At 43.2% G+C, this 27,313-nt stretch overlaps 1 protein-coding gene across 2 annotated transcripts in view; it reads right to left on the minus strand.

Annotated features, from left to right (window-relative positions):
* Positions 1–27,313, minus strand: part of jag2b (jagged canonical Notch ligand 2b) — a 101,314-nt gene that overhangs the window by 27,935 nt on the left and 46,066 nt on the right. Inside the window, exons 6-14 of one of the 2 annotated variants that reach the window (XM_029733402.1) lie at positions 24,580–24,710; positions 19,941–20,060; positions 19,561–19,674; positions 14,993–15,106; positions 11,488–11,601; positions 9,751–9,797; positions 7,794–7,967; positions 5,250–5,412; positions 4,789–4,959 (exon numbers count right to left, since the gene is read on the minus strand). In XM_029733402.1, the coding sequence (XP_029589262.1) occupies positions 4,789–4,959; positions 5,250–5,412; positions 7,794–7,967; positions 9,751–9,797; positions 11,488–11,601; positions 14,993–15,106; positions 19,561–19,674; positions 19,941–20,060; positions 24,580–24,710 (1,148 nt within the window). The remainder of the gene's footprint in view (positions 1–4,788; positions 4,960–5,249; positions 5,413–7,793; positions 7,968–9,750; positions 9,798–11,487; positions 11,602–14,992; positions 15,107–19,560; positions 19,675–19,940; positions 20,061–24,579; positions 24,711–27,313) is intronic. The other variant, XM_029733403.1, reaches the window with a different exon arrangement.

Below are 27,313 nucleotides of genomic sequence, written 5' to 3' on the forward strand. Positions count from 1 at the left end.
CCCAAGCTTTTGACTCTATTAATCACCACATCCTCAGACTCAGTATCCTTGGTTTCTCAAACGATTGCATCGCCTGGTTCACCAACTACTTCTCTGATAGAGTTCAGTGTGTCAAATCGGAGGGCCTGCTGTCCGGACCTCTGGCAATCTCTATGGGGGTACCACAGGGTTCAATTCTTGGGCCAACTCTTTTCTCTGTATACATCAATGATGTCGCTCTTGCTGCTGGTGAATCTCTGATCCACCTCTACGCAGACGACACCATTCTGTATACTTCTGGCCCTTTTTTGGACACTGTTAACAACCCTCCAGACGAGCTTCAATGCCATACAACTCTCCTTCCGTGGTCTCCAACTGCTCCTAAATACAAGTAAAACTAAATGCATGCTCTTCAACCGATAGCTGCCTGCACCTGCCCGCCTGTCCAGCATCACTTCTCTGGACGGTTCTGACTAACTACAAATACCCTAACTACAAATACCTAGGTGTCTGGTTAGACTGTAAACTCTCCTTCCAGACTCACATCAATCATCTCCAATCCAAAGTTAAATCTAGAATTGGCTTCCTATTTCGCAACAAAGCATCCTTCACTCATGCTGCCAAACTTACCCTCGTAAAACTGACCATCCTACCAATCCTCGACTTCGGCGACGTCATTTACAAAATAGCCTCCAATACCCTACTCAACAAGCTGGATGCAGTCTATCACAGTGCCATCCGTTTTGTCACCAAAGCCCCATATACTACCCACCACTGCGACCTGTACGCTCTCGTTGGCTGGCCTTCGCTTCATAATCGTCGTCAAATACATTGGCTCCAGGTCATCTACAAGACCCTGCTAGGTAAAGTCCCCCCTTATCTCCGCTCACTGGTCACCATAGCAGCACCCACCTGTAGCACGCGCTCCAGCAGGTATATCTCTGGTCACCCCTAAAGCCAACTCCTCCTTTGGTCGTCTCTCCTTCCAGTTCTCTGCTGCCAATGACTGGAACGAACTACAAAAATCTCTGAAACTGGAAACACTTATCTCCCTCACTAGCTTTAAGCACCAGCTATCAGAGCAGCTCCCAGATCACTGCACATAGCCCATCTATAATTTAGCCCAAACTACTACCTCTTCCCCTACTTTATTTATTTTGCTCCTTTGCACCATATTACTTATATTTTAACTTTGAACTTTCTTCAAATAACAAATCTACCATTCCAGTGTTTTACTTGCTATATTGTATTTACTTTGCCACCATGGCCTTTTTTGCCTTTACCTCCCTTATCTCACATCATTTGCTCACATTGTATATAGTCTTATTTTTTTCCTACTGTATCATTGATTGTATGTTGTTTTACTCCATGTGTAACTCTGTGTTTTTGTATGTTGTTGAACCGCTTTGCTTTATCTTGGCCAGGTCGCAATTGTAAATGAGAACTTGTTCTCAACTTTCCTACCTGGTTAAATAAAGGTGAAATAAATAAAATAAAAATAAAAAAATAATTCCACTTTGACATTATGGGGTATGCTGTGTAGGCCTGTGACAAAAAATATGACATTTAATACATTTTGCATTCTGGCTATAACAAAACGTTGAGAAACAAAAATCAAGTGGTATTAATACTTTGAGGGAACTGTACCTACAGTAGAAAATGAGATCCTAATTGAGCAAATTATACTCACTGAAGTATCTGACATAGCGAATAGGCTACCAGTGCGGCAAGTGCTGCTGGCTAGCTACAGATTGAGAGAAGACTTGAAACACACATGATGGTGGCGGTCAAACATTGTTGGACTACTTCGTGGAGCAAAAAAACAAATCATTTTAATAACAGAACACTTTTCTGAGTTCAAAACAGACCCCCCTGCAACTGGACGATGACATGGAGACTCCGGTTTCCACGAATCGAGGACAAAGACCGTACCGCCATGTTAAGGTTGGTCGAAGATTATCTATGCTACACCAAACAGTACCTAACCTGTAACTCCCAGTATAATGGATACCAATTTTGGGGGGATTAAATCACATTATCTGGTGTTACAATCTATTGCTAGTTGCTGGTAACTTTGACTTAAAACTAAATGGTTGCCAACACGTGGCTAACATTTGTTTAACCAGCTAAAGAGCTGCTCTAAGCGAAACTGTTCAGAGTTACTTTTCTAGCTAATAGGCTGTGTTTGAGTTTACACACTTCCTCTTTCAATTATGTGGGGAGGTCAAAATAATAAAAAAACAATCTACCAAATCAATTCATTTTAAAATGTTGATTACCTCTCCTTTCCATTATCATTCACCTGATAAGTCAAACTGTTTTATTACACATGTTGGGGGTCCCTGGGTTACCGGTTTGCCTGGGAGGGGGTACCTAGGCAAGAACAAGTTGAAGACCACTGCCTTAATACAACGCAGGCATGCATAAAATATTGTGCTAGTTTACGGAGATCAGTTTAATTCCAATTGGAATCCAATCAGAGAGAGAATATCTAGGAATTGGGAAAGTGCACCATTCACCTCATGTGGAAGGTATGGAAAATAAAATCAGTACAAGCATTTCAATAACGGGTGCAATATGCTCAACCACTGACTAGGGATGTGCACGGTTATTTGAATAGCCAAACATACGTTAGTATTCAAATACTAATAATACTATAAAATGTATAATTATAAGCCTATTTTAACACTGAAGTATTTTTTTTATAAATAAAAAAATCCATATACCATAACATTTCAAATTATTCATTTAATAAAACAAACCTTTAAAATGTAGTTTATGACGTGCACCCCATAAGACAGGTAGATAACCGGTAACCTTCAGATGTGTAGCTTGTTGTTTGTTGGCCAATCAAAATTGGCAAAGAGGCTCAACGTGTAGCCCATTAAAACAATGCAAGACAGTACAATTACGGAAATAAAAAGTTTGAGAAATGAGAAGGAGTAGGCCACAACAAGAAAACCGGTAGGTTTTTAAATCGGAATGGGGTTGGGGGTGAAAGCGCAGAATGTGGCCTCAATTAGCCTAGCAAGCTATAGCTGGCTTAGCTAGCTTCCCTAGGCTACTCCAGTTAAGACATGCACTGTTATATGGGGTAATAAATAACATTGTGGCTGCTACAAGTTGGCTAGTCTTGGCTGTAGCCGAGTTTCCTTGGCGTACCTCTCCCCCTCTGTCTGCTCGCTCCCATCTCTCTCTCACACACACACACACACACACACACAACGCCCCCTCCGCAGATACATGTGTGAAGTTACTGCATTGTTGATTTCTGTATACCTTGTATTAAGATTTATACAGAAAGTAAATTCCACACAAATGTTTAGTGACCAATGACATTTAATACTTTGATAAAAAATAAATAGAGTAGAATTCTACTCCACCTTTCGTATTTTTGCTTAATTTAGACAGATTGGGTGAGAATAAAGAAGGAGTCATTGAATGAGGGCGCAGACAGGAATTGAAACCTGGTCTCCAGTGTGGAAGTATTTTGCATTTACAGCATTATCCCATACTGTTCAAATAAAAACAGCTTTTACTTAGTCAATAGCTTTGCCTAATAACAGATGTGCATAAAAAAAAATTGACATCTCCATGCAGCTTTGCCATAGGATGGTTTAATATTGATTATAATGTTTTACAGCTTTATGATTATGTTTTAATATGAAAAACATTGTATTATTTTATATATTTGATGTTATAAAAATTTCCAAAGTTCCTGAAAAGTGTAATTCAGGGTGCATTTAAGGTTTCCAGGAATATTACCCCAAAAAGTGTAAAGGTCAAGTCTTTCAAACTTGCCATGCATTGAGGTAGTTGGGTTGAGTTTGGCTTGAGTTGAAAGAAGTAAAGGAATTGAAATTCAGGGAATGGGTCAAGAGGGAATTGATTTGAATGAATTTGTGGCAGAATATTGAATTAGGAATTGGAAATGAAATGGATTTACTCAATTGAACTACTCAGGGAAAGAAAAGCTAATTGGAATTTGTGGAATTGACCCCAACCCTGGCCACTGAAGCCCGGGTCACATGAGCAGACATACAGATAAAGACAGGACAGACAGACAGACCCTTGTGGCAGTAAATGCGATTGAAGCCCTGGTCTAAGTTTGGATGGCATCTAGATTTTCACACTGTCATACCGTGTCTGTACCATACTGGGGAATACGGTATTACCGGAAGTGCACACAAGGGGATCCATTTTTTATTTTTGACACACAAAACAATTTAGCCAATAGGGATCTTGATCCAGGGAGGGGATTAATGTCTCTGCTTTAGCCAAGAAGCTTGATCTTGACATCTAGCAAGTTAGCAAACCACATGCATAGCTGGAGCCCTGAGCTGGATATAGTTATAAGCACTTAACACTTTTATATACTGTATAACGAGGTATTGTTATACAGTATAAAAGTTATTTACTTTTCTGATCTTTTGCATACCAGTATTTCTACTTGCACGTCACCATCTGTTCATCTATCACTCCAGTGTTAATTTGCTAAATTGTAATTACTTCGCTATACTACGGCCTATTTATTGCCTTACGTCCTCACATCATTTGCGCACACTGGATATAGACTTTTTCCCCCCCTATTTTGTTATTGTTGTTTATTCCATGTGTAACTGTTGTTGTTTGCGTCGCACTGCTTTGCTTTACCTTGGCCAGGTCGCAGTTGTAAAGGAGAACTTGTTCTCAACTAGCTTACCTGGTTAAATCAAGGTTAAAGAAAAAAATTTGCCCATGCCTACTGGTCACAACAACAGGCAGATGGTAGACAGGTGGAACGACGGAGAAAGACACAGTAGTACGTACTTTCGTGGCAATAGGTGCCGCTGAAGCCGGAGTCACAGGAGCAGGTGAAGTTGCCGCGGGGCTGGCTGATGCAGCGTCCCCGGGGGCCACACACGTTGGACGAGATGTGACGAACACCACCCTCGCCCGCGGAGTCGTTGGTCGCCACGACAATGGTGCAGCTGTCAATTACTGAGAGAAAAAAAACAGGAGGGATGAATGAGGTGTCTGCCTCTACCTGATCCGGTGTCTAGTTTCCTCCTAGGTACAGATCTAAAAATCAGCTTCACCTATTAGTGGGGATAATGCAAAAAAACTGACCCAAGACCTGAGTCTAGAGCAACTTCATAATACTCTGGGGCTCTGGCAAGTTCAAGCTTAGTAACTGATTTGGAATCAGCCTTTTCAATTTCCATTCGGGCATTATGTATAGGGAACAAAACAAAAACCGGTCCAGAATCAGTCAGTGTGTGTGGCTCTACCTTGGCAGGGTGTGGTCCTGCAGTGGTCCCTGAGGTGGGCACAGGTCTTGCCCTCGTAGCCATCGGGACAGGCACAGTAAAAGTCACCCGTTAGGGCGTGGCACGGTGCCTCGTTCTCACAGGGGGTGGGCTCACACGGGTCTGAAGGAGACCAACCTGGGACCTGTGGGGGAGAGAAGGAGAACGTTCACACATGCAAGCATGTACACAAGCACAAACAAGTACATGTACGACACAGCCGCATGCACGCATTCACACGTACAAACGCGTTTTACATTTGTACTTAGTTTCATTTATTTGATCCACTTTATGCAAGTACTTCAGATAGAATGAATCCTTGCCACCCAGTATGGACAGAAATGGTATAAGTGAGTGAGAGTGCGGGAGAGAAAGAAAGTGTGAGGCCTTGCAACACTTCACACAAGTTGTTCTTTAAGTATATAGATAAACACAAAGGGGTAAGCTGTGGAAGCCTGGCATAAGTTCAGAGGTACCTGAAGGTACCAAGATCACCAGTATGTGTGTGTAGTTTTAATTAATTTCACCTTCATTCAACCAGATAGTCCTCGGTGACATGGCAGCGGCTCCAGTTTCTACATTTTCTCTGTGTTCTCAGGGCATCAAGACGGGGAAAATTCACAACAAAAACCGCAGTGTAAACCATGGGATACAACTCGCTGCCATTTAAGGCACTGAGTCTGTCAGTAGTGTGGTGCAACGGGGTGGGCTGATCCACTTGGGTCATGGTGCTCTCCTGGTCATGGTGCTCTCACACAGATTCATACACACGCGCACAGACAAACTCAGCCTGCGCAGACACGCGCACACACAGACAGATACATGCACACGCACCCAACTTGTTTATTTGACTTTATCTGATGGGGCAGAGATGTATTTATTCTATTCTGTTCTGTTTAAAGGCTTCTCTGAGTGCTGTGGCCATGAAAAGTATGTGTGGGATGTAAACTGAGGGGTCTGAGGGCTAAAGGCTGGGAAAAGCCCCATAAATCTAAGCCCCTCCACAGAAGAGGAAGAACACTTAAACACCCTGTCTTTCAAACAGCCCATCCAAAACCACCTGTAATGCACGTCTCAAACGCCCGATCCCAAATCAACTCAGTCAAATTGGTGTGCAGAAGGACATAGGGGTGTTAAAAGGGTGGGATAGGTGTGCTAAGAGATAGTGTGTCAGGCATGCCAATTGCATAGATGTGTCATAGGTATGCCATACGAGTGTAGTAGGAAGGCAGGGGAGAAAGTAAGCCGGTATGTCGTCCTGGCAAAATTAATAGTGGGGGTATGCAGTACCGGTATAACATGAGCCCATCACAATAATTAAAACAAAATGTCAAGAAAACTGTAGGCTATTACGCTATTACCACGTCAGCCACATGAAATCTGAGCAAATTGTCTTGAAACCGGGTTGTATATGCTCAAAATTGCATTGTGGTTCGATGAAAACTCGTACATCTGGCCAAGGCTGAAATGAGTTGCCGATACAGAGACGCATGGACAGCAGTGGACTAATGATGATCGCAAAACGTCATTACAACACACGTAGGTGTTTTGTAACAGAGGTCTCTTTCCATTCATCAAATTACGAGTGCACAATGCACTGTTTGGATGTTGTAATCATTTTGTGAGTGGACAAAAGTGCACGGGTAGCCTAAAGGTGGCCTTTTTTTAAAAACATTGACTGGTTGTGTTTATGCCACATTAAAATATGTTAAGTTATAATAGGCCTAGAATCCCTATGGGCCTATGTAATTCTAGGATTACCTAGGCTATCAACAAAAGTAGTGTGCAAGCGCTCGCACACATAGGGATTCCCGTACCTGTAAGAAACTAAATAGGAGTGTCATATGTACAGTATGTTGAACATGTGAAGGAGTTTAGTGTCATCATGTATGCGGTCTGAGTTTAGCAGGAGTGCATAGGGAAGTCATACGCATGTTGTGTTAGTGTAGCAGGAGTGCATTTGTGGCATATCAATGCAATACAAGTGTAATAGGAGTGTCATATGAGTGTAGTAAGTGTCATACGTATGGCACACGATGGTGATAGGAGTGTAAGAATAGAGCCACAATTCCACGACAGGCATAGACTTAGCTTCCCAATGCCCTGGAGTGACTGAGTGGGCACATGGCCATAGTCGAGTTGTCTCATTCAAGAGGGTTCGTATTTATAGCCTTTTACGCCAAGTACAGGACTGGGTTCACAACCAGTAGCGTCTGCCGTTCAGTCAAAGCAAAACAGTATAGCGCTGTGTGTGTGTGTGTGTGTGTGTATAGTTCTAGGAGTGTGTGCGTGTCAATTCTCTTATGCGGGAGTTGTGTTTTGACTGAATTCAGGACATACCGTTGTTTTTAATCTCACCATAAACAGACTGTGCGCACACACACACACACACATATATATATATATATAAATAAAGTCTAATTGGAGGGTCAGATATAAATATGCTATGTGTGTCAACAAAAGGACCAACACTTTAGAGCAGTGCAAACTGGTCCCAAGACTTCGGCCTTTGAACTAAAGGCTCACCTCACACAGTTCCCCAGAGAACTTGGTCGGGCACTCGCACACAAAGCCGTCCAAAATGCTGTGGCAGCGCCCACTGTTCTGGCAGGGCCCACTGGCACACCTGTTCCGCTGGATCTCGCAGTGCGTACCCACAAAGCCTGACGGGCATTGACAGAGGTACCCCCTGGGCCCTTCCTGAAGGGAGATGGTGGGAAAAGAGATATATCTGACATAGATCTAACACATGAGAATCCTATAGGACAGGGTATGACCTGCTAACAGGTAAAGGACAAGTAGAATGCAAGAGTAAGTACTTGACAGTATGTGATATGGATCCATGGTTAACAGGATATCTAGGTGAGCATGTCCTCTAGGGTTCAGTCTAAGAGCCTTCTTAACCTCCATTTACATACTACCTATTGGTCATACAGTACCAGTCAAAAGATTGGGCACGCCTACTCATTCAAGGGTTTTTATTTTTTACATTGTAGAATAGGGAAGACATCAAAACTATGAAACACATATGGAAACATGTAACCCCACCCCTTCCAAAAAATAAAGAAATTAAAAAAAAGTGTTAAACAAATCCAAATATTTTTATATTTCAGATTCTCCAAAGTAGCCACCCTTTCTCTTAACCAGCTTCACGTGGAATGCATTTCAATTAACAGCTGTGCCTTGTTAAAAGTTAATTTGGGGAATTGTTGTCATTCTTAATGCGTTTGAGCCAATCAATTGTGTTGTGACAAGGTAGGGGTGGTATACAGAAGATAGCCCTATTTGGTAAAAGACCAAGTCCATATTATGGCAAGAACAGTTCAAATAAGCAAAGAAACGACAGTCCATCTTTACTTCATGACATGAAGGTCAGTCAATCCGGAACAGTTCAAGAACTTCTAAAGTATCTTCAAGTGCAGTCGCAGAAACCAAGCGCTATGAAACTGAGGACAGAGGATAAGTTCATTAGAGTTACCAGACTCAGAAATTCAAGCATTTATTTGGGCTGCAGAGTTCAAGTAACAGATACATCAACAGTTCAGAGGAGACTGTGAATCAGGCCTTCATGGTCAAATTGCTGCAAAGAAACCACTATTAAAGGACACCAATAATAAGATGACTTGCTTGGGCCAAGAAAGATGAGCAATGGACATTAGACTGGTGGAAATCTGTCCTTTGGTCTGATGAATCCAAATTTGCGATTTTTGGTTCCAACTGCCATGTCTTTGTGAAACGCTGAGTAGGTGAACAGATGATCGCCGCATGTGTGGTTCCCACCATGAAGCATGGAGGAGGTGGTGTGATTTGCTGGTGACACTGTCAGTGATTTCTTTAGAATTCAACGAACACTTAACCAGCATGTCTACCAAAGCATTCTGCAGCGATACACCATCCCATCTGGTCTGCACTTAGTGGGACTATCATTTGTTTTTCAACAGGACAATGGCCCAACACACCTCCACAGAGTGATTGAGTGCTGCATCAGATGATCTGGCCTCCACAACCACCCGACCTCAACCCAATTGAGATGGTTTGGGACAGCAGAGTGAAGGATAAGCAACAAACAAGTACTCAGCATATGTGGGAACTCCTTCAAGACTGTTAGAAAAGCATTCCAGGTGAAGCTGGTTGAGAGAATGCCAAGAGTGTGCAAAGCTGTCATCAAGGCAAAGGGTGGCTACTTTGAAGAATCTAAAATGTATGTTGATTTGTTTAACATTTTTTGGGTTAGTACATGATTCCATGTGTCATTTCATAGTTTTGATGTCTTCACTATTATTCTACAATTTAGAACATAGAAAACATTAAGAAAAGCCCTTGAATGAGAAGCTGTGTGTAAACTTTTGACTGTATATAGTTCAGAGTTGAACATTTTACATGAAATAATTACAGAAATGGTTGAGCAGAAAAAATAAATGTTACATTATTCATTTATTTTCTGTGTGGCATCGAGTCACGAGGCCCAGAGAAGGGCGCATACCTTACACGTCGCTCCATTCTGACATTGGCCGTGGCAGCCCTTGACATCTGAGGTAGGGGAGAGAAAGATGGTTACACAGAAGGGTTTTTAATAACTATTGCATAAAAACAGACCCACCATTTTAATGTGCAATCAAGGCAGGTAATATAGGCGTTTTTGTTAATGAATTGAAGACAGAAAGTTAGTCCTTGGTTAGTCTTCTTTATGAACAAAGCAAACATTGTGCCTTCAGAAAGTATTCACACCACTCTACATTTTTTCCACATTTTGTTACAGCCAATTTAGATTTTGTGGCCTACACACACACACCTTAATGGAATTATGTTTTTCATTTTGCTTTATTAAGTTATAGGAAACATAAAGTTCACAAGTAAACATTTAAAACAAGTCGCATAATAAGATGCATGGACTCACCGTAAAATGCTATTTAACATGATATTTGAATGACTCCCTTATCTCCATAACCCACACAATTATCTGTAAGGTCCCTCCCTCAGAGAATTTCAAAACAGATTCAACCAAAGACCAGGGAGGTTTTCAAATGCCTCGCAAAGGGCACCTATTGATAGATGGGTAAAAAATAAATAAAAAAGAAGCTGACATTGAATATCCCTTTGAGCATGGTGAAGTTATTAATTACACTTTGGATGGTGCATCAATGCACCCAGTCTCACTACAAAGAAACAGGTGTCTTTTTAACTCAGTTGCCGAGAGGAAGGAAACCACTCAGTGATTTCACCATGAGGCCAATGGTGACTTTAAAACAGTTGCAGAGTTTAGTGGCTGTGATAGGAGAAAACTGAGGATGGATCAACATTGTAGTTACTCCACGATAAACTAATTGACAGAGTGAGAAGAAAGCCTGTACAGAATAAAAATATTCCAAAACATGCATCCTGTTTGCAACAAGGCACTAAAGTAATACTGCAAAAAATGTGGCAAAGAAATTCCCTTTTTCTTATGAATACAAAGCGATGTTTGGGGCACAGGCCAAATTCAGCTCTGTACCGCATTGGCATGCGCCGGCCCAAAAAAATGTAACAATGCGGAGGGCTCCTTAAAGCTCAGCATTGACATGATTGTGTTTATACTGGACCTCCCGTGCAAACTCGCTTCCTTGACAACTTCCTTCACAACGTGCAAGAAGTATAAATGCCCTGACTTCTGCACAGGCCGTATCACTGTAAATGCTGTAGGTCCACTGCAGACATCAGACCAATCAGCGCCTTTTAGAGACTTACCCAGAAAGACTCACAGCTTTATATCGCTTTCCCAAAGGTGCTTCTAAAAAGTATTGACTCAGGGGTGTGAACACTTAAGTAAAATTAGATATTTATGCATTTTCAATACATTTGTTTGCAAATTGTCATTATGAGGGTAGAGTATAGATGGGTATTTTTTATATAGTTGATGCATTTTGGCTGTAACAAAATGTGGAATAAGTCAAGGGTTATGAATACTTTCTGAAGGCAATGTATGCAGTTGACAAGAAGCTATACCCATCATGCAATAAAAACCAGAGGAAAAGTTGGTGAGTTTTACAGAGACAGCTACGGAGATGGTGGCCTCTTTAGAAAGTGACAAAGCCTCGGCCGGAGGTGACAATGCTAGAACGTGCCAATGTGACGTCGCCCAAAGCCTAGAGACCGAGAGGAGTGGTAGAAAAACACAGATCAGTAGCAATAGAGAGAGAGCGAGAGAGACGGTGACGACAATAAAGGGGAAAGAAATACTGACTGATGTCACAGTTTTGTCCGGACCATCCTTGAAAGCAGTCGCAGTGATATCCGCCAATTAAGTTTTTGCAAGAGTAAGCGTTTATACACGGTTTCCCCACACACTCATTCGCATCTGTGGAGGCAGGACATGGGAGGGAGTCAGAGTCAACGGGTAAAGGGAGGAAAGAGAGGTAAGAGGGATAGAGAGGTGAGAGAAAGATGAGTGAGAGGGGGAAGAAAGAGGTGAAAAGGCACATTGAAGCCCCACCACCAACACAAAAGGAGTCCACGAATGGGTCTTCTTGTCAGTCTCTCCCACTTATAAGAAACTATAGTAAAGTACGGTACAAAACCCCTTTACAATACAAAGGTTTGTGTAAAGCTCCCCTTCATTTTTGGCAAGTGGAGGGAAATGTATAAGCCTATTCTACTGGTGGGTGCAAACTTATTATCCAGTCAGCCATTTTAGTCCAACAAGAAGTAGTTCCACTCTATCCCTGAATCCTAAATCGACCCCTAGTCCCTCCTCCTCCTACACACACTTCATGAGTGGCAAAGAGGTGCAGTCCACAACCTCCCCTTTTCATCTCCTCCACCTGTCCTCTCAACTCTATCCATCCATCCAGCTAACTTGTTTGGGCCTATCCCTTGGGAAAAAAGCAGATGACACCTGAGACACTAATCTTTTTAAACCACCCCCTCCAAAAAAAAGAAAGCCCTGCTGCTTATTAGCACATTAAATATTCAGGAGGGGGGCTGTCCCTGGGAGCATGGCCAGTCCACTGGCACACCTGTACTCTTCGAAACCCAAACATCCAACACTCAGGTAGTAAGGGGAGACCAGGTTACAGTTCCAGCTCCGTAAGGGGAGACCACGGGCTGGGTTTCGGGTCCCCCCCCCCCCCAAGCTTGTTTCCAGGTCATAATCCTCTTTCTGGCACACCACACTTCCTCTCAACAGGTACGAGTGGATAAATAAACAAAGAAAAGTAAAACGTGATGCGGGACTCTGGTCACAGACAATGGCAGATGACTCGTGGTTATTGAGGTCCGAGTGTAGCGGTTGCCAAGCAGTTTCCGGTGTACATCGCTGTGCTCTGAAGGCACCCGCATCGTGTTGCAGACAGTAGCCATCTTAATTTGAGCAGCCCAGTGTAATGATGACCACAGGAGTAATTTAGACTCAATGGGGTGGAAGGAAATACACACAAAAACACATACACAAACAAATCATACAGGCTTGTACGGCTAGCGGTAGCATTGCTCATTGTAATGTGATTGGATGCACACATTATATTCCTGCAATGTCAATGGTTGCAATCTGAATGGACATGGCATTACTTCCTGTAAAATGACTGGAAGGGAGGGGGCGGAGGGGGGGCTGAGAATCAGTAAAGCACAGTGCACTACAGACTGCTATATCGGTCCATTAATACAGGACTAGCAAAGGCCCAGTACACTACTTTAGTGAAGAAAAAAAAGGGGGTGCAGCAGCACCCTCAGCACCCTACTTCCTGGGGCTATGGAAGAAACTATTGGTAATTGTCATGCGAGCGGACTCTCCACTGATCAATGGTGTACTTAAAAGGATAGTTCACCAAAAAGCTACCCCTTTTTTTCTACCCAATTTCAATCTTGTCTCATCGCTGCTCGGGAGTCCCCCGAAACATAACCCGCCAAACCGCGCTTCTTAACACACGCCCGCTTAACTCGGAAGCCAGACGCACCAGTGTGTCGGAAGAAACACTGTTCACCTGACAAGTGGTCAACCTGCAGGTGCCCGGCCCGCCACAAGGAGTCGTTAAAGCATGATGAGCCAAGTAACCCCCCCCGGCCAAACCCACCCTTAAGCCGGACAACGCCGGGCCAATTCCACGCCACCCTACGGGACTCCCGATCACGGCCGGTTGTGATACAGCCCGGGATCGAACCTGGATCTGTAGTGACACCTCTAGCACTGTGATGCAGTGCCTTAGACCCCTGTGCCAATCGGGAGGCCCGGGGTCAAATTTTTTACTATGTATTTTCCCCTATATATAGACATACCCCATGTGTTTTAATAAAAATCAACTATATGTAGGCTACTGCGCTTGTCTGATGTTTTAGGCACACTGTGATTAAATAATTATGACACACAAATGACTCAAGAGGGAGCCAAAGATCAAGATCGCCTAAACAGAAGAAAAAAATCTGTTCCGGACTCTCCTCCAGCTGCTGCTGGCCTTCGCAGATTATGCCATTAAGCTCCTAAAGTAGCTGGTAGGTAATAGGCTACAACTAGGGTGGTCAACCTTTTCCATTTGGAGTGCCAATTTATGATTTTCATATGCACATTTTCATGGAACAGTTTAATTTCATTTATAGTAAAGTCTTCGTATCTCAATCATTATGTGGTAAATCAAAATTATAAAAGTCACTTCTATTGCCAACTATGTAAAAAGTGCCTACATAAAGCCAATAAATAAAAACATTGCAGCCTGCAGGTAGAAAATACCCTGATAAAAATAAATATCCTATAAATCAACTTGGCTATGCATGGCCTGTCTGCAAGGAACTTTAAACATTGTAACAACTACTAACTTGGGTCTGGCCTGAAGCTTGCACTAGCAAACTTGCAACATTGTATAAAATATTGTGGCCCCTCAGAGTTTCCCATGCCAGTGAGCTCTGGACAGAGACAACTGTAGGCTATTTGCACAAGGGATAAGAACTAAATCAGGTAGCCCTATTTTATGTTTCCACCGGATTAGAGGATTATTATTTTTCCCCCTTTTCACACCGGGAGCTGGAAAGATTTTACAAATAGGCTACATTGAGGAACTATTGTCATTGTCAATGGACATAAAGACAGACTTAGTTTACTTGCTGTTTGAGGTGAAAACATCTTTGCGAAGCTTCACAGTGGTGGTGAGTTAAGACAAGTCAGAAATACTATCAGATCCACAAATGGGCATTTATAGACCTACATTTACACACAGGCCAGGCAGCCTAGGCCTACTTCTATGCATAATCAGGTGCGTGTCCTTACGCAAAAACTTTTCCTCACAAGTATAGCCTAGGCTGTGTGGGCTGACAATTAGAATAATAATAAATTAATCCATTAAATTACCGTAACAAAATAAACATTGTACATTAGAAATTATGGGAATTAACAGTAAATATACTACTGGTGAGACATCCCCGTGGCCTCCGCAATGGATTAGTCCACTGAGACACATGAGAATCAAGAAAGGTGTCTCGTGTGCCATAGCATTTTTTTATTTTACAAAAAATGTATGAGACTGCTTGACTAAAAAAAAATAATCTTGGTTGATCAACAGCCTATCGACCAAAATTGATCAGTCGACTAAATGGGGTCAGCCCTACATTTACGTCATTTAGCAGACGCTCTACTTTAATGCCCTACTTTAATGGATTGTTGTAAAATCATTGTAGAGTCAGCTCTGATCGTAACATGTTTGGATGCACCACTGAGACACTCATGCAGTCTGATTTGGGTGGGGTGTGTGATCCGGGGGTCTTACCAATCTGGCAGGTCTTCCCACCCCACTGTGGGGGGCACACACACTCAAAGCCGTTCTCCAGATCGATGCATGTCCCGCCCTGGGCACAAGGACTGGACGCACATTCGTCCATGTCTGAGTAAAACAAAAAACACAAAATTAAATAAACAGCACAAACACATCTAAGTCAGTGTTCAACATTTAACAATACATTGCGTTTAATATGAAATAATGTGGTGACTAATTTCAATTGAATAGAACCTCTACTTTGTTATCCAGTAACAAACAATTTCTATAAACAACGGTCCGGTGTGGCTCGGATGGTTGAATTGAATGCATCATCTTTATTGATTTGCCGAAGGCATTTGACACCGTGGACCATGCTTTGTTGGTGCAAAGGTTAAAATGTGGTGGAATTACTGGTCATGCTCTAAATAGGTAATTTATAAACCAATCAAATTGTACACAATGTGTAACGGCAGATGGTTGTAAATCTAAGTCCATAAAGTTGTGCTCAGGTGTTCCGCAAGGTTCTATTTTGGGCCCACTGTTGATCATTTTGTATAACATTGGGGATCATATTGAAACAGTGGATGTTCATTTTTATGCCGATGACACTGTTCTTTATTCAAGTGGTAGTAGTTTCTTCAGCATTTGAAAATGCCCAATGAGCATTTAACACCATATAACAATCTGTATGATTTGAAGCTGGTTCTGAATTCAGGTAAAACAAAATGCATGGTATTTTCTAATGCCAGGCATGTTACTAATCATGTCATTGCTACATTGGATGGACATACTATAGAGCAAGTCAAAGGGTACAAATATTTGGGTGTGGGGGTTGATGACAAGCTGAGCTTCACTGTTCATGTGGAGAACTTGATAAGGAAGCGCAAGCTGAAGATAGGTTTTAATTACCGGCATAAGGCTTGTTTTTCTCTGGAGGCCAGGAAGGCACTGGTACGATAAACATTACCGGCAGTCTTTAGATTTTAGTGAGATATATACACTGCTCAAAAAAATAAAGGGAACACTTAAACACCAATGTAACTCCAAGTCAATCACACTTCTGTGAAATCAAACTGTCCACTTAGGAAGCAACACTGATTGACAATACATTTCACATGCTGTTGTGCAAATGGTGTAGACAACAGGTGGAAATAGGCAATTAGCAAGACACCCCCAATAAAGGAGTAGTTCTGCAGGTGGTGACCACAGACCACTTCTCAGTTCCTATGCTTCCTGGCTGATTTTTTGGTCACTTTTGAATGCTGGCGGTGCTTTCACTCTAGTGGTAGCATGAGACGGAGTCTACAACCCACACAAGTGGCTCAGGTAGTGCAGCTCATCCAGGATGGCACATCAATGCGAGCTGTGGCAAGGTTTGCTGTGTCTGTCAGCGTAGTGTCCAGAGCATGGAGGCGCTACCAGGAGACAGGCCAGTACATCAGGAGACGTGGAGGAGGCCGTAGGAGGGCAACAACCCAGCAGCAGGACCGCTACCTCCGCCTTTGTGCAAGGAGGAGCACTGCCAGAGCCCTGCAAAATGACCTCCAGCAGGCCACAAATGTGCATGTGTCTGCTCAAACGGTCAGAAACAGACTCCATGAGGGTGATATGAGGGCCCGACGTCCACAGGTGGGGGTTGTGCTTACAGCCCAACACCGTGCAGGCCGTTTGGCATTTGCCAGAGAACACCAAGATTGGCAAATTCGCCACTGGCGCCCTGTGCTCTTCACAGATGAAAGCAGGTTCACACTGAGCACATGTGACAGACGTGACAGTCTGGAGACGCCGTGGAGAACGTTCTGCTGCCTGTAACATCCTCCAGCATGACCGGTTTGGCGGTGGGTCAGTCATGGTGTGGGGTGGCATTTCCTTGGGGGGGCCGCACAGCCCTCCATGTGCTCGCCAGAGGTAGCCTGACTGCCATTAGGTACCGAGATGAGATCCTCAGACCCCTTGTGAGACCATATGCTGGTGCAGTTGGCCCTGGGTTCCTCCTAATGCAAGACAATGCTAGACCTCATGTGGCTGGAGTGTGTCAGCAGTTCCTGCAAGAGGAAGGCATTGATGCTATGGACTGGCCCGCCCGTTCCCCAGACCTGAATCCAATTGAGCACATCTGGGACATCATGTCTCGCTCCATCCACCAATGCCACGTTGCACCACAGACTGTCCAGGAGTTGGCGGATGCTTTAGTCCAGGTCTGGGAGGAGATCCCTCAGGAGACCATCCGCCACCTCATCAGGAGCATGCCCAGGCGTTGTAGGGAGGTCATACAGGCACGTGGAGGCCACACACACACTACTGAGCCTCAATGACTTGTTTTAAGGACATTACATCAAAGTTGGATCAGCCTGTAGTGTGGTTTTCCACTTTAATTTTGAGTGTGACTCCAAATCCAGACCTCCATGGGTTGATAAATTGGATTTCCATTCATTATTTTTGTGTGATTTTGTTGTCAGCACATTCAACTATGTAAAGAAAAAAGTATTTAATAAGATTTCATTCATTCAGATCTAGGATGTGTTATTTTAGTGTTCCCTTTATTTTTTTGAGCAGTGTATATAGATATGCAGGCCTCAACCACTACCCTAAGCACACTTGATTCAGTATATCATGCAGTCCTCAGGTTCATTATCAATCAAAAACGGCTAACATATCCTTGTGATTTCTACAGCGCTGTCAGCTGGTCGTCATTGACCTTGCAGTTTTAAACACTGATTTATAAGGCCGTATTGGGTAAAATGACACTTATTTTTTAATCAGTTCAGTGAATTATTATTAAAATTAGTCCCATTCTCATTTGCTTTTAACAGTAGCAAGAAATAGAACAAGTCATAGTAGAAATAGCTTTAGTTACTCAAGTCCATGGTCCTGGAATCTCTCGTGTACATTTTAAAAAGTTGATAATTGGTCAAGTTGGTGGAGTTTAAAAACACTTGGTCAATGTAAATATCATAGAAGAGTAATTGTCTGTAGGTCAGCTGTTTTTTAGTTATGACGTGTTTCTTTACGTAATATGTAACTGTTGTACTGTATGTGTCTATAGTTTTGTTCAATGTTGTGTTAGTGCATGCAAGTTATTTTGACTGAAACTTTGTTCCCCCTGCTGCTGTTGGACCAGGTCTCTTGAAAAATAGATTTTCTCAATGAATAAAACCTGCAGGCCAAGGCTGTGGGTTGAATTCCTGCAGCGATCACATACAAAAAAAATACAGGCATTCAATGTACTGTTAGTCGCTTTGGATGAGATTGTCTGCTAAGAGGCATGTATGACATTTTTAGATAATCACCTCCCCTATCAAACAAAAAGGTAGAAAAACTCCAGTAATTTTCTCAAAATAACCAGGTTTGGAGGATTACTGGGTGTCCTGCTAATTCCGTCCTGATTCCAGTAAACGTCCAAAGATTGATAGTATATCAAAATGGTACCCTTCGCTACAATTCACCTCCGGCATCTTGTTAAAGCGTACCTGAGCTCACTAGTGCAGAGGTGTTGTCTAACTGCATTTAATTATTTTAAAGTGACCACAAAGCCTATTTTCAGGAGCTTGTTGCCAGAGAAAGCATCAATAACTGTTATAGCAGCACCACATTCTAAGAGTCTTACGCAGTCACTGAGAAAGAGGTAGGGAGTGAGAGAGCAATAAGATAGTTAAAGTGGGAGTCCAAGAGATGCAGTTGAGAGAGAAAGAGCGCCAAAGACATGAGATGTTAGAGGTAGAGTCAGATGCGAGAAAGATAAAAGACAAATAAAGCAAGAGCAATAGAGAAAGCAAAAGAGCAGGGAGAGAGAAAGCAAAAGAGAAGGGAGAGAGAAAGCAAAAGAGATCGAGAGGGAAGTCTGTCATGGTAGCATAACACGATTAGCATAATCCAGGCCCTGGCAGATTAGCTGCTATTAAAGCCCTCTCCTTGCACTTCTGATACGGGCATGGAGAAACACACAAACACACAGCACTTCTGTAATCATACAGTCACTCTCCATCACCAGTGCAAGACTTTAGGGCAGATAGCTACACACCTTGGGGGACTAGGGAAAGCACCTTGATGGGACAGGTAGTGGTGGGGGGGCACACATTTTGTGTATGTGTGGAAGGTGCAGCGTGTTCTCCACACCATGGCACCAATGCGGCCTGGTTCAAAGGGAGGGCAGATTATGCAAATCACCCCTCCGGGTGCGTCTTCTGCCCGAAGGGTGTCTAATCCTGGCCCCTATGAAGCCGGGGCCCCCCCACAGGAGCGCGCACACACACACACACACTCTACTGCAGGGATGGCCACCAAGGAGAGGGAAGGGGTTAAAAGGAAGAAGAGTGGGACGGGCTAGCTAGATGGAGAGAAAAGTCACAGGCCCTATTCCAATACTTTCAAAATGCATGAAATCTAGGAATTGGCGCTATAAAATATGATCCTAGATTTGTGGTTTAGGGGCAACTTCCACAGGAGCTGTTGGAACGATGCCAAGGTTGACCGTATCGAGCTCGGAGGGAAACGCAAGCATCACAGAGGAAAAGGAAAGAGTTGGAGGAGAAGGTACAGATATGGAGGGAGATGTTTAAGACAAAAAGGGGTGTTCTCACCGTTGGCGCAGGTGGGCCCCTCCCATCCCGGAGGGCAGTGGCACTCGAAACCAGACGGGACCTCGTGGCAAGTGCCGCTGTTGGCACATGGGTCGGACACACAGGCGTGCTCAGCTGTAGAACACACACACACACACACGCGTGCAGATACACAAACACATCACTATACAAACGAGCAGGTCAACATCTGGGAAAAGTCCTAAAGGGGTCAAAATGGAACCGGGCCTTTAAGGCCACCTGGAGTGGTAACTAGGGGAAGAGGGCGGGGGTCAATTTGTGAAAAACATGGAGGTAGCCAACGCAGAGCTAGGATCTAGGGGAAGAAATAGAGCTGGGCCTTTAAGCCTTTTTGAGTAGTAGCTTGTATTCTGGTGTCTCACCTATCTCGCAGGTCTTGCCAGAGTAGCCGTCGGGACAGGCACAGCGATACTCATCCGGCTCCGTGTTCATGCAGGTGCCGCCGTTCACGCACGGCTGGTGTGTGCCACAGTAGTTCAGATCTGGGCATGAACACACACAGATTAGGAACGCCAAATCAAGCCCCCCCCCCCCTATAATTCTGGTTCTCTACATGTTAGCAGTTGTGCAGGCATCCTGGGCATAATCAGCACACCAAATTCGAGCCCCCACCAGACACTGTGTGCAGATGTGAAATGACTGGAAAGGTGTAAGCCTATCCTGAAGGCAAGACGGAGCTAAAGCATTCCCATTAGGCGCATTTTTAAATACGGTTCAGTTCTACCAAAAAATATTTGTCTAGAGGCTAGGGGAATTTAGATTTGGTAAGCACACACTAGGTACGTCCCAAACAGCGCAAAAGGGGTGCACTATATAAGGGAGAAGGGTGCCATTTGGGACGCAGTCCAAAGTCAGCCAACATACTACTACGATGTATCAAGCCCCGAGGCTGTTCTGTTTTCCCCCCCTAAAGGACTTGAATAAATAAAGAAGGGTTTGGACCCCACTAGGGACCTGTGGACATCCTCTCAGAAAGTACACAGAAACTGAGGGCAGAGGGAGGATCAGGTGTCCCTATGGCCACTACAATAAGGTCTTGACACCAGTATCCTATCAGCAGTGACTATCACCATGCTAACTTCACCCTAAAAAGCTCGACAGACTGTACACAATGATTTGGAGTGTAATGCAGTATGAGAACGTCATTTTTCATCACAAAATGGGTGGCTCCTTGTAGTAAGTAGTCCTGCCTATAGGCTTTGCATCATATAAGCAGTCTACTGTTCAAACTTTAATTCAAACGTTGTAGCCTACTGGCAGGCACAAAACAAAGGTAATGTAAACAAACCTCACCTTTCATTACAAGTAGCTATTATGTAAATATGCAGTTGGTTCTCTTTCAAATTAGCTTACAGTAGTGATGTTTTCAAAGTGATGGTCTTCCCATTTTGTGGTAAAGGCAAAGAACAATGAGAATCTCTGCCATTGTCCCCTTGTGAATGTTGCCATCAGGGAGTCCAGGAATGCATGCAAATTTTTTTAAAAAAAAATAGACTCCATACCCAAGTATAATAATGGCGTGAAGTGGAGCGATTAACAAATATACAATTACTATGTGTTAGGTGTTTATGCTAACAGCTACAGGGATTTCCTCAGCTGTAACCATCAGTATCAACTCAAATAAGTGCCCAGTACCCTGTTAGCAGTAACGCTAACAAAAAAGTTGCATTACTACTGTCACTATGTACTAGCCATTTTGTGTGTTTATATAACTATGCCAACAGCTAGACGGACATCCCTTTGCAGTAGCCACCAGTTTCCATCTCCACCACTCATTAGCGGGGCCTGATTGTCAGCTCTGGTTAGAGGTTTCCTCTAGGATCAGTTTCCCCTTGGCAACTCCTAAGCTTAAGTATTACAAGGGGTAAAGAGACAAAACTGATCTTATTCATTATCTATGATGCAACTTCAAAAAAACGGTCAAGCTTTGGGCCCGTGTCCCGATAGCGATGGAACTTAGGCTTACTAATTGTTAAAACAATGTATTTTTCCCCACAACGGCCAAAGACATAACATGCGTTCCCCAAAACGCAGACAGAACTTTGGCTAAGTAAGTCATTAAGGCAGTGTCGATACTGATAGGATCGAAAGAAAGGCAACGCTGCTCTCAGATGAGCTTTCTACATTGAATTCTTACCTTAACATAATTATTCCACAATACTGACGATGGATCAGCTCCTAGAGAGATATTACCTATGGGTGCAAATATTGCGGCGGCTTATTCTAATGCTTAACCTATAATAACGCATTAACTCAAGATTTGGCACATTGCACACGTGGTTACCTAACATGAAATACATTGCGGTAGAAATTAGACAGCCTACAATTTACATTTATTTTGTTATCAAATTACATCTTTTAATTCAGTCATCTCGGTTTTCATTTGATGCATATTTTTATGCTTTGCTTGTAACAATTGCAACGACATCAGCAACTTTGTAGTCAACTTCATTGTGAAGTTATCGGCAGTCACAGAAAGACATGTTGATTCTATGTTTAGTGGAGATTTTCGGTGTATAAAATGAAGTGGTAGGGAAAAACGCATCTAGCGGCGGACTTGACCGTTCTACGAGTGATCTGAGACAGTCTGTAAATAACAAGCTTTTTCAACTGCAACTTTAGTAAATGGTTTTGGGAAACACTGCTCCGTCGAAGGTTCTCACAATGAACTTAGCCTTATGATGCATTTGGGAAATCAGGCCATTTTCTACTTTAATTTGTGAATTATGAATAGGGAACAAACTAACAAAAACAGGTCCAGGATCAGTTACTAAGGGGATTGGTTTGTCTCCACAGCAACCGGCAATGCTGACGCCGCAACAAGCAGCAAATCTGCTTGTTGTAAGAGGCAGTAATGCTATTTGTTACGGTGCAATGGTTTTGCGTCTCTGGCACTAGTGGGCATGCTCTGGTCATGGCAGCAATGTTCCAACATCTAGTGGAAAGCCTTCCCAGAAGAATGGAGGCTGTTATAGCAGAAAAGAGGGGGACCAACTCAATATTAACGGCCATGATTTTGGAATGAGATGTTCAACGAGCAGGTGGCCAGATACTTTTGGTAATGTAATGTAATGTAATGTAATGTAATGTAATGTATGTATGTATGTATGTATGTATGTATGTATGTATGTATGCATGTATGTACAGTTGAAGTCGGAAGTTTACATACACCTTAGCCAAATACATTTAAACTCAGTTTTTCACAATTCTTGATATTTAATCCTAGTAAAAATTCCCTGTTTTAGGTGTTAGGATCACCACATTATTTTAAGAATGTGAAATGTCAGAATAATAGTAGAGAGAAAGATTTATTTCAGCTTTTATTTCTTTCATCACATTCCAAGTCGGTCAGAAGTTTACATAAACTCAATTAGTATTTGGTAGCGTTGCCTTTAAATTGATTAACATGGGTCATGATGTTTCAGGTAGCCTTCCACAAGCTTCCCACAAGAAGTTGTGAATTTTGACCCATTCCTCCTGACAGAGCTGGTGTACCTGAGTCAGGTTTGTAGGCCTCCTTGCTCGCACACGCTTTTTCAGTTCTGCCCACAAATTTTCTGTAGGATTGAGGTCAAGGCTTTGTGATGGCCACACCAATACCTTGACTTTGTTGTCCTTAAGCCATTTTGCCACAACTTTGGAAGTATGTTTGGGGTCATTTGCAAGACCCATTTGCAACCAAGCTTTAACTTCCTGACTGATGTCTTGAGATGTTGCTTCAATATTGCCACAATCTTCCTACCTCATGATGCCATCTATTTTGTGAAGTGCACCAGTCCCTCCTGCAGCAAAGCACCCCACAACATGCTGCCACCCCCATGCTTCACGGTTGGGATGGTGTTCTTCGGCTTGCAAGCCTCCCCCTTTTTCCTCCATACATAACGATGGTCATTACGGCCAAACAGTTCTATTTTGTTTCAAACCAGAATACATTTCTCCAAAAAGTACAATCTTTGTCCCCATGTGCAGTTGCAAACCGTAGTCTGGCTTTTTTATGGCGGTTTTGGAACAGTGCTGAGCGGCCTTTCAGGTTATGTCGACATAGGACTCATTTTACTGTCGATATAGATACTTTTGTACCCGTTTCCTCCAGCATCTTCACAAGGTCCTTTGCTGTTGTTCTGGGATTGATTTGCACTTTTTGCACCAAAGTACGTTCTTCTCTAGGAGACAGAACACGTCCCCTTCCTGAGCGGTATCATGGTTGCGTGGTCCCATGATGTTCATGCTTGCGTACTATTGTTTGTACAGATGAACGTGGTACCTTCAGGCATTTGGAAATTGCTCCCAATGATGAACCAGACTTGTGGAGGTCTACAATTATTTTTCTGAGGTCTTGGCTGATTTCTTTTGATTTTCCCATGATGTCAAGCAAAGAGGCACTGAGTTTGAAGGTGGCTCCAGATACTCAACTAGTCTAAAGGCAAGTTTTATTGCTTCTTTAAAATCAGCACAACAGTTTTCAGCTGTGCTAACAATTTTAAGTGTTTTCTAATTATCAATTTGCCTTTTAAAAGGATAAACTTGGATTTGCTAAGAACGTGCCACTGGAACACGAGTGATGGTTGCTCATAATGGGACTCTGTACCCCTACGTAGACATTCCATTTAAAACAAAATCTGCCGTTTCCAGCTATATAAGTCATTTACAACATTAACAATGTCTACACTGTATTTCTGACCAATTTGATGTAATTTTAATACACGTTTTTTTGCTTTTCTTTCAAAAACAAGGACATTTCTAAATGACCCCAAACTTTTGAACGGTAGTGTATACACACACACAGTATAATATGCGCATGCATCCAAACTGGTCATGCTCAGTCCGTATTCCATGCCACCTTTGTTTCATGCACCAGGTATTGTCGTCAGACCTCAATCCCAAATGACTGGGAAAGACTGGCATCTACCTGGGTGGAAACGTCCCTTTTAAAATGTACAGTATTTGACTTGATTTCACTTAAAATGCAAGCCATGGTATGCATGTGCGCCTATGCCTTACCTTTGTCACACAGCAGGCCTCCCCAGTTACGCTCACAGCTACATTGCCAGGGTATGACACAGGTCCCGTGAACACAGCCTGGGTAGGGGACACACTCGTCACAGAACTGGCCCTGCCAGCCATAGTTGCACCTGTGGACATCAAGGGCAAGCGCCATCAACACACGCATCATGTTCATTAGTACACGCAATAAAAAATGGTTAACAGAATGAGCATTTCTCATGGGACAAGTCCAGGTAGACAATGTTTCAGTAAGTTTTCCGCGGAAAAAGTCAGGCTATTGTCAATCACAAACCAATCCTTCAACCCTTTGGCTGCACTTGTGTGGATCTGAGAGGATTGAATAGGTGTAAAGCATTGTATGAATAAGCTCACCTTTTCCTTCTAATAGGCGAGGTGGAATTGTAGAGAGCTATACAACCCTTTCAAATCTACACAAGTGCATAGGGGGTAGGAGCTTAGTTGGGATTGGGCGAAAGAGCAAGTAATTCTAAATGAATCCAACCTCTTTTCACCCGGCCCTCCATCCATCAAGGCCTTGTGCCAACTAATCTTAGCAGAACATTCCAGGGCACTAGAGGTTAAGAATACTTCCATAGGGGCCAATACCGTTGGGGGGAGGTTCCTAGGCTGTGGCGGTACGCGGTGTGTGTGGTGAGTCAAAGCATCAGCGCGTGTGTGCGCACCAATCATCATTTCACACAGCAGCACCCTGCTATTCCAAGGCCAGTGGTTTTCCGATACGGAGCAGTCAGTGAGCCCAGCTGTCTTGTCAGTTTTGGAGCTGCTGGGGGTATTTTGAGCCTTGCTCTCCTGCAGCACTGGCACGTCCAGCTGCTGCTCCTCTCACAGGCAAGGTCTCCATAACTCTGCTAGCCACATACCTAGCATGCTGCTCCTCCACTGTATAGGAGGCTTGAGAAGTGTCCTGTTAGCAGTAGCTCAAACACAAGCACAACATTACCAATTGCAGCAGTGCTAATATTTATGCTAACCGCTAGAGCAGAGTTGCCAAACTCATTTTGCCCCGCGGGCCGCATTGTCTCCACCAAGGTCCGGAGGGCTGCTCTTAAAATGTATTATATTTCCCCACTGTCAAATTTTGCCTTTAGCTTTCATTTTGATAACTGTTAGCAAGCTAGACAGCGTGAAAAGACTAACATGTAGATAAATTATCCTTTCTACAGTTTCAATTTGTTCATTTCGATGTGGGACGGATTGAACGGGCTTGCGGGCCACATGTTTGACACCCCTGCCAAGAAGGATATGCCCTTGCTGTAAGGCTAATTCTACGCCAACAGGGGTAAAATTCCTCATGCTAACAGTTCGTTAGATCTTTTGCACGGTTGCAGACAGTTAATTTGCATCGGAGGCCAGTCAACTGTTTCCCTTCTTCCATTGTCGTCATGGTAAGAGCACAAATAGAGTAAGATTGAAGCTATGTATTTCAAAGTCAAAGGGTTTAGACATTTAGGCCCATTCTCCATTTATACACTATGCAGCAATATATAGCCATTTATTTTTTTAAATCCAGACTCAAATTCAAATGTATTTCTATCACTCATTATAAAATGTGCTTTACAGTAGTAGACCCAAAAGAGTAAGAAACAAACTATGCTTAGCTTCACTATAGCTGTGAATGTCTCCAGCCAACACATCAAATATGGCTCCAGTCCAAATCCACCTCTAATGACTCCTTTGAGGTATCCAAAATAGCCCCTGCCCCCCCTTCTCCCACTGGAGATCTCTTTCCAAACTCTGTGTGCCTACGAGGCTGCCCAAGGGCGATTGCGTGTATATTTAAACTTAAGTGTACACTCGGCTCATGGGGTTGCCAGGTTACTCGTTTACTAGTAGTAACATAGTATATTTCCAAAACCCTATAGAGACCAATTTTTCACATTTGTTTTTTTCTTCTTCAGAAATGAATGCTTATGGGTACCTTTGTGTCTGTAAAATATGACTATTAGATTTTAGATTAAAATGGGTTGTCACAAAACATACATATCCATTGTGAAAATTACATTCCAGCTAAACATGTGTATTTTACATACAGATCTTATATTACTGTGTGATATATCTCCACAAAAAATGAAACGTCCTCACTGTCAACTGCATTTATTTTCAGCAAACTGAACGTGTAAATATTTGTATGAACATAAGATTCAACAGACAAACTGAACAAGTTCCACAGACATTTGACTAAGAAATTGAATAATGTGTCCCTGAACAAAAGGGGGGGGTCAAAATCAAAAGTCAGTCAGTATCTGGTGTGGCCACCAGCTACATTAAGTACTGCAGTGCATCTCCTCCTCATGGACTGCACCAGATTTGCCAGTTATTGCTGTGAGATGTTGCCCCACTCTTCCACCAAGGCACCTGCAAGTTCCCGTGCTCAATGGGATTGAGATCCGGGCTCGTCGCTGGCCATGGCAGCACACTGACATTCCTGTCTTGCAGGAAATCACGCACAGAACGAGCAGTATGGCTGGTGGCATTGTCATGCTGGAGGATCATGTCAGGATGAGCCTGCAGGAAGGGTACGACATGAGGGAGGATGTCTTCCCTGTAACGCACAGCGTTGACATTGCCTGCAATGATAACAAGCTCAGTCCGATGATGCTGTGACACACCGCCCCAGAACATGACAGACCCTTCTCAAAATCGATCCCCCTCCAGAGTAAAGGCCTCGGTCTAACACTCATTCCGTCAACGATAAATGCAAATCTGACCA

Source organism: Salmo trutta, chromosome 35, assembly GCF_901001165.1.
Source record: "Salmo trutta chromosome 35, fSalTru1.1, whole genome shotgun sequence".
NCBI lineage: Eukaryota > Metazoa > Chordata > Actinopteri > Salmoniformes > Salmonidae > Salmo > Salmo trutta.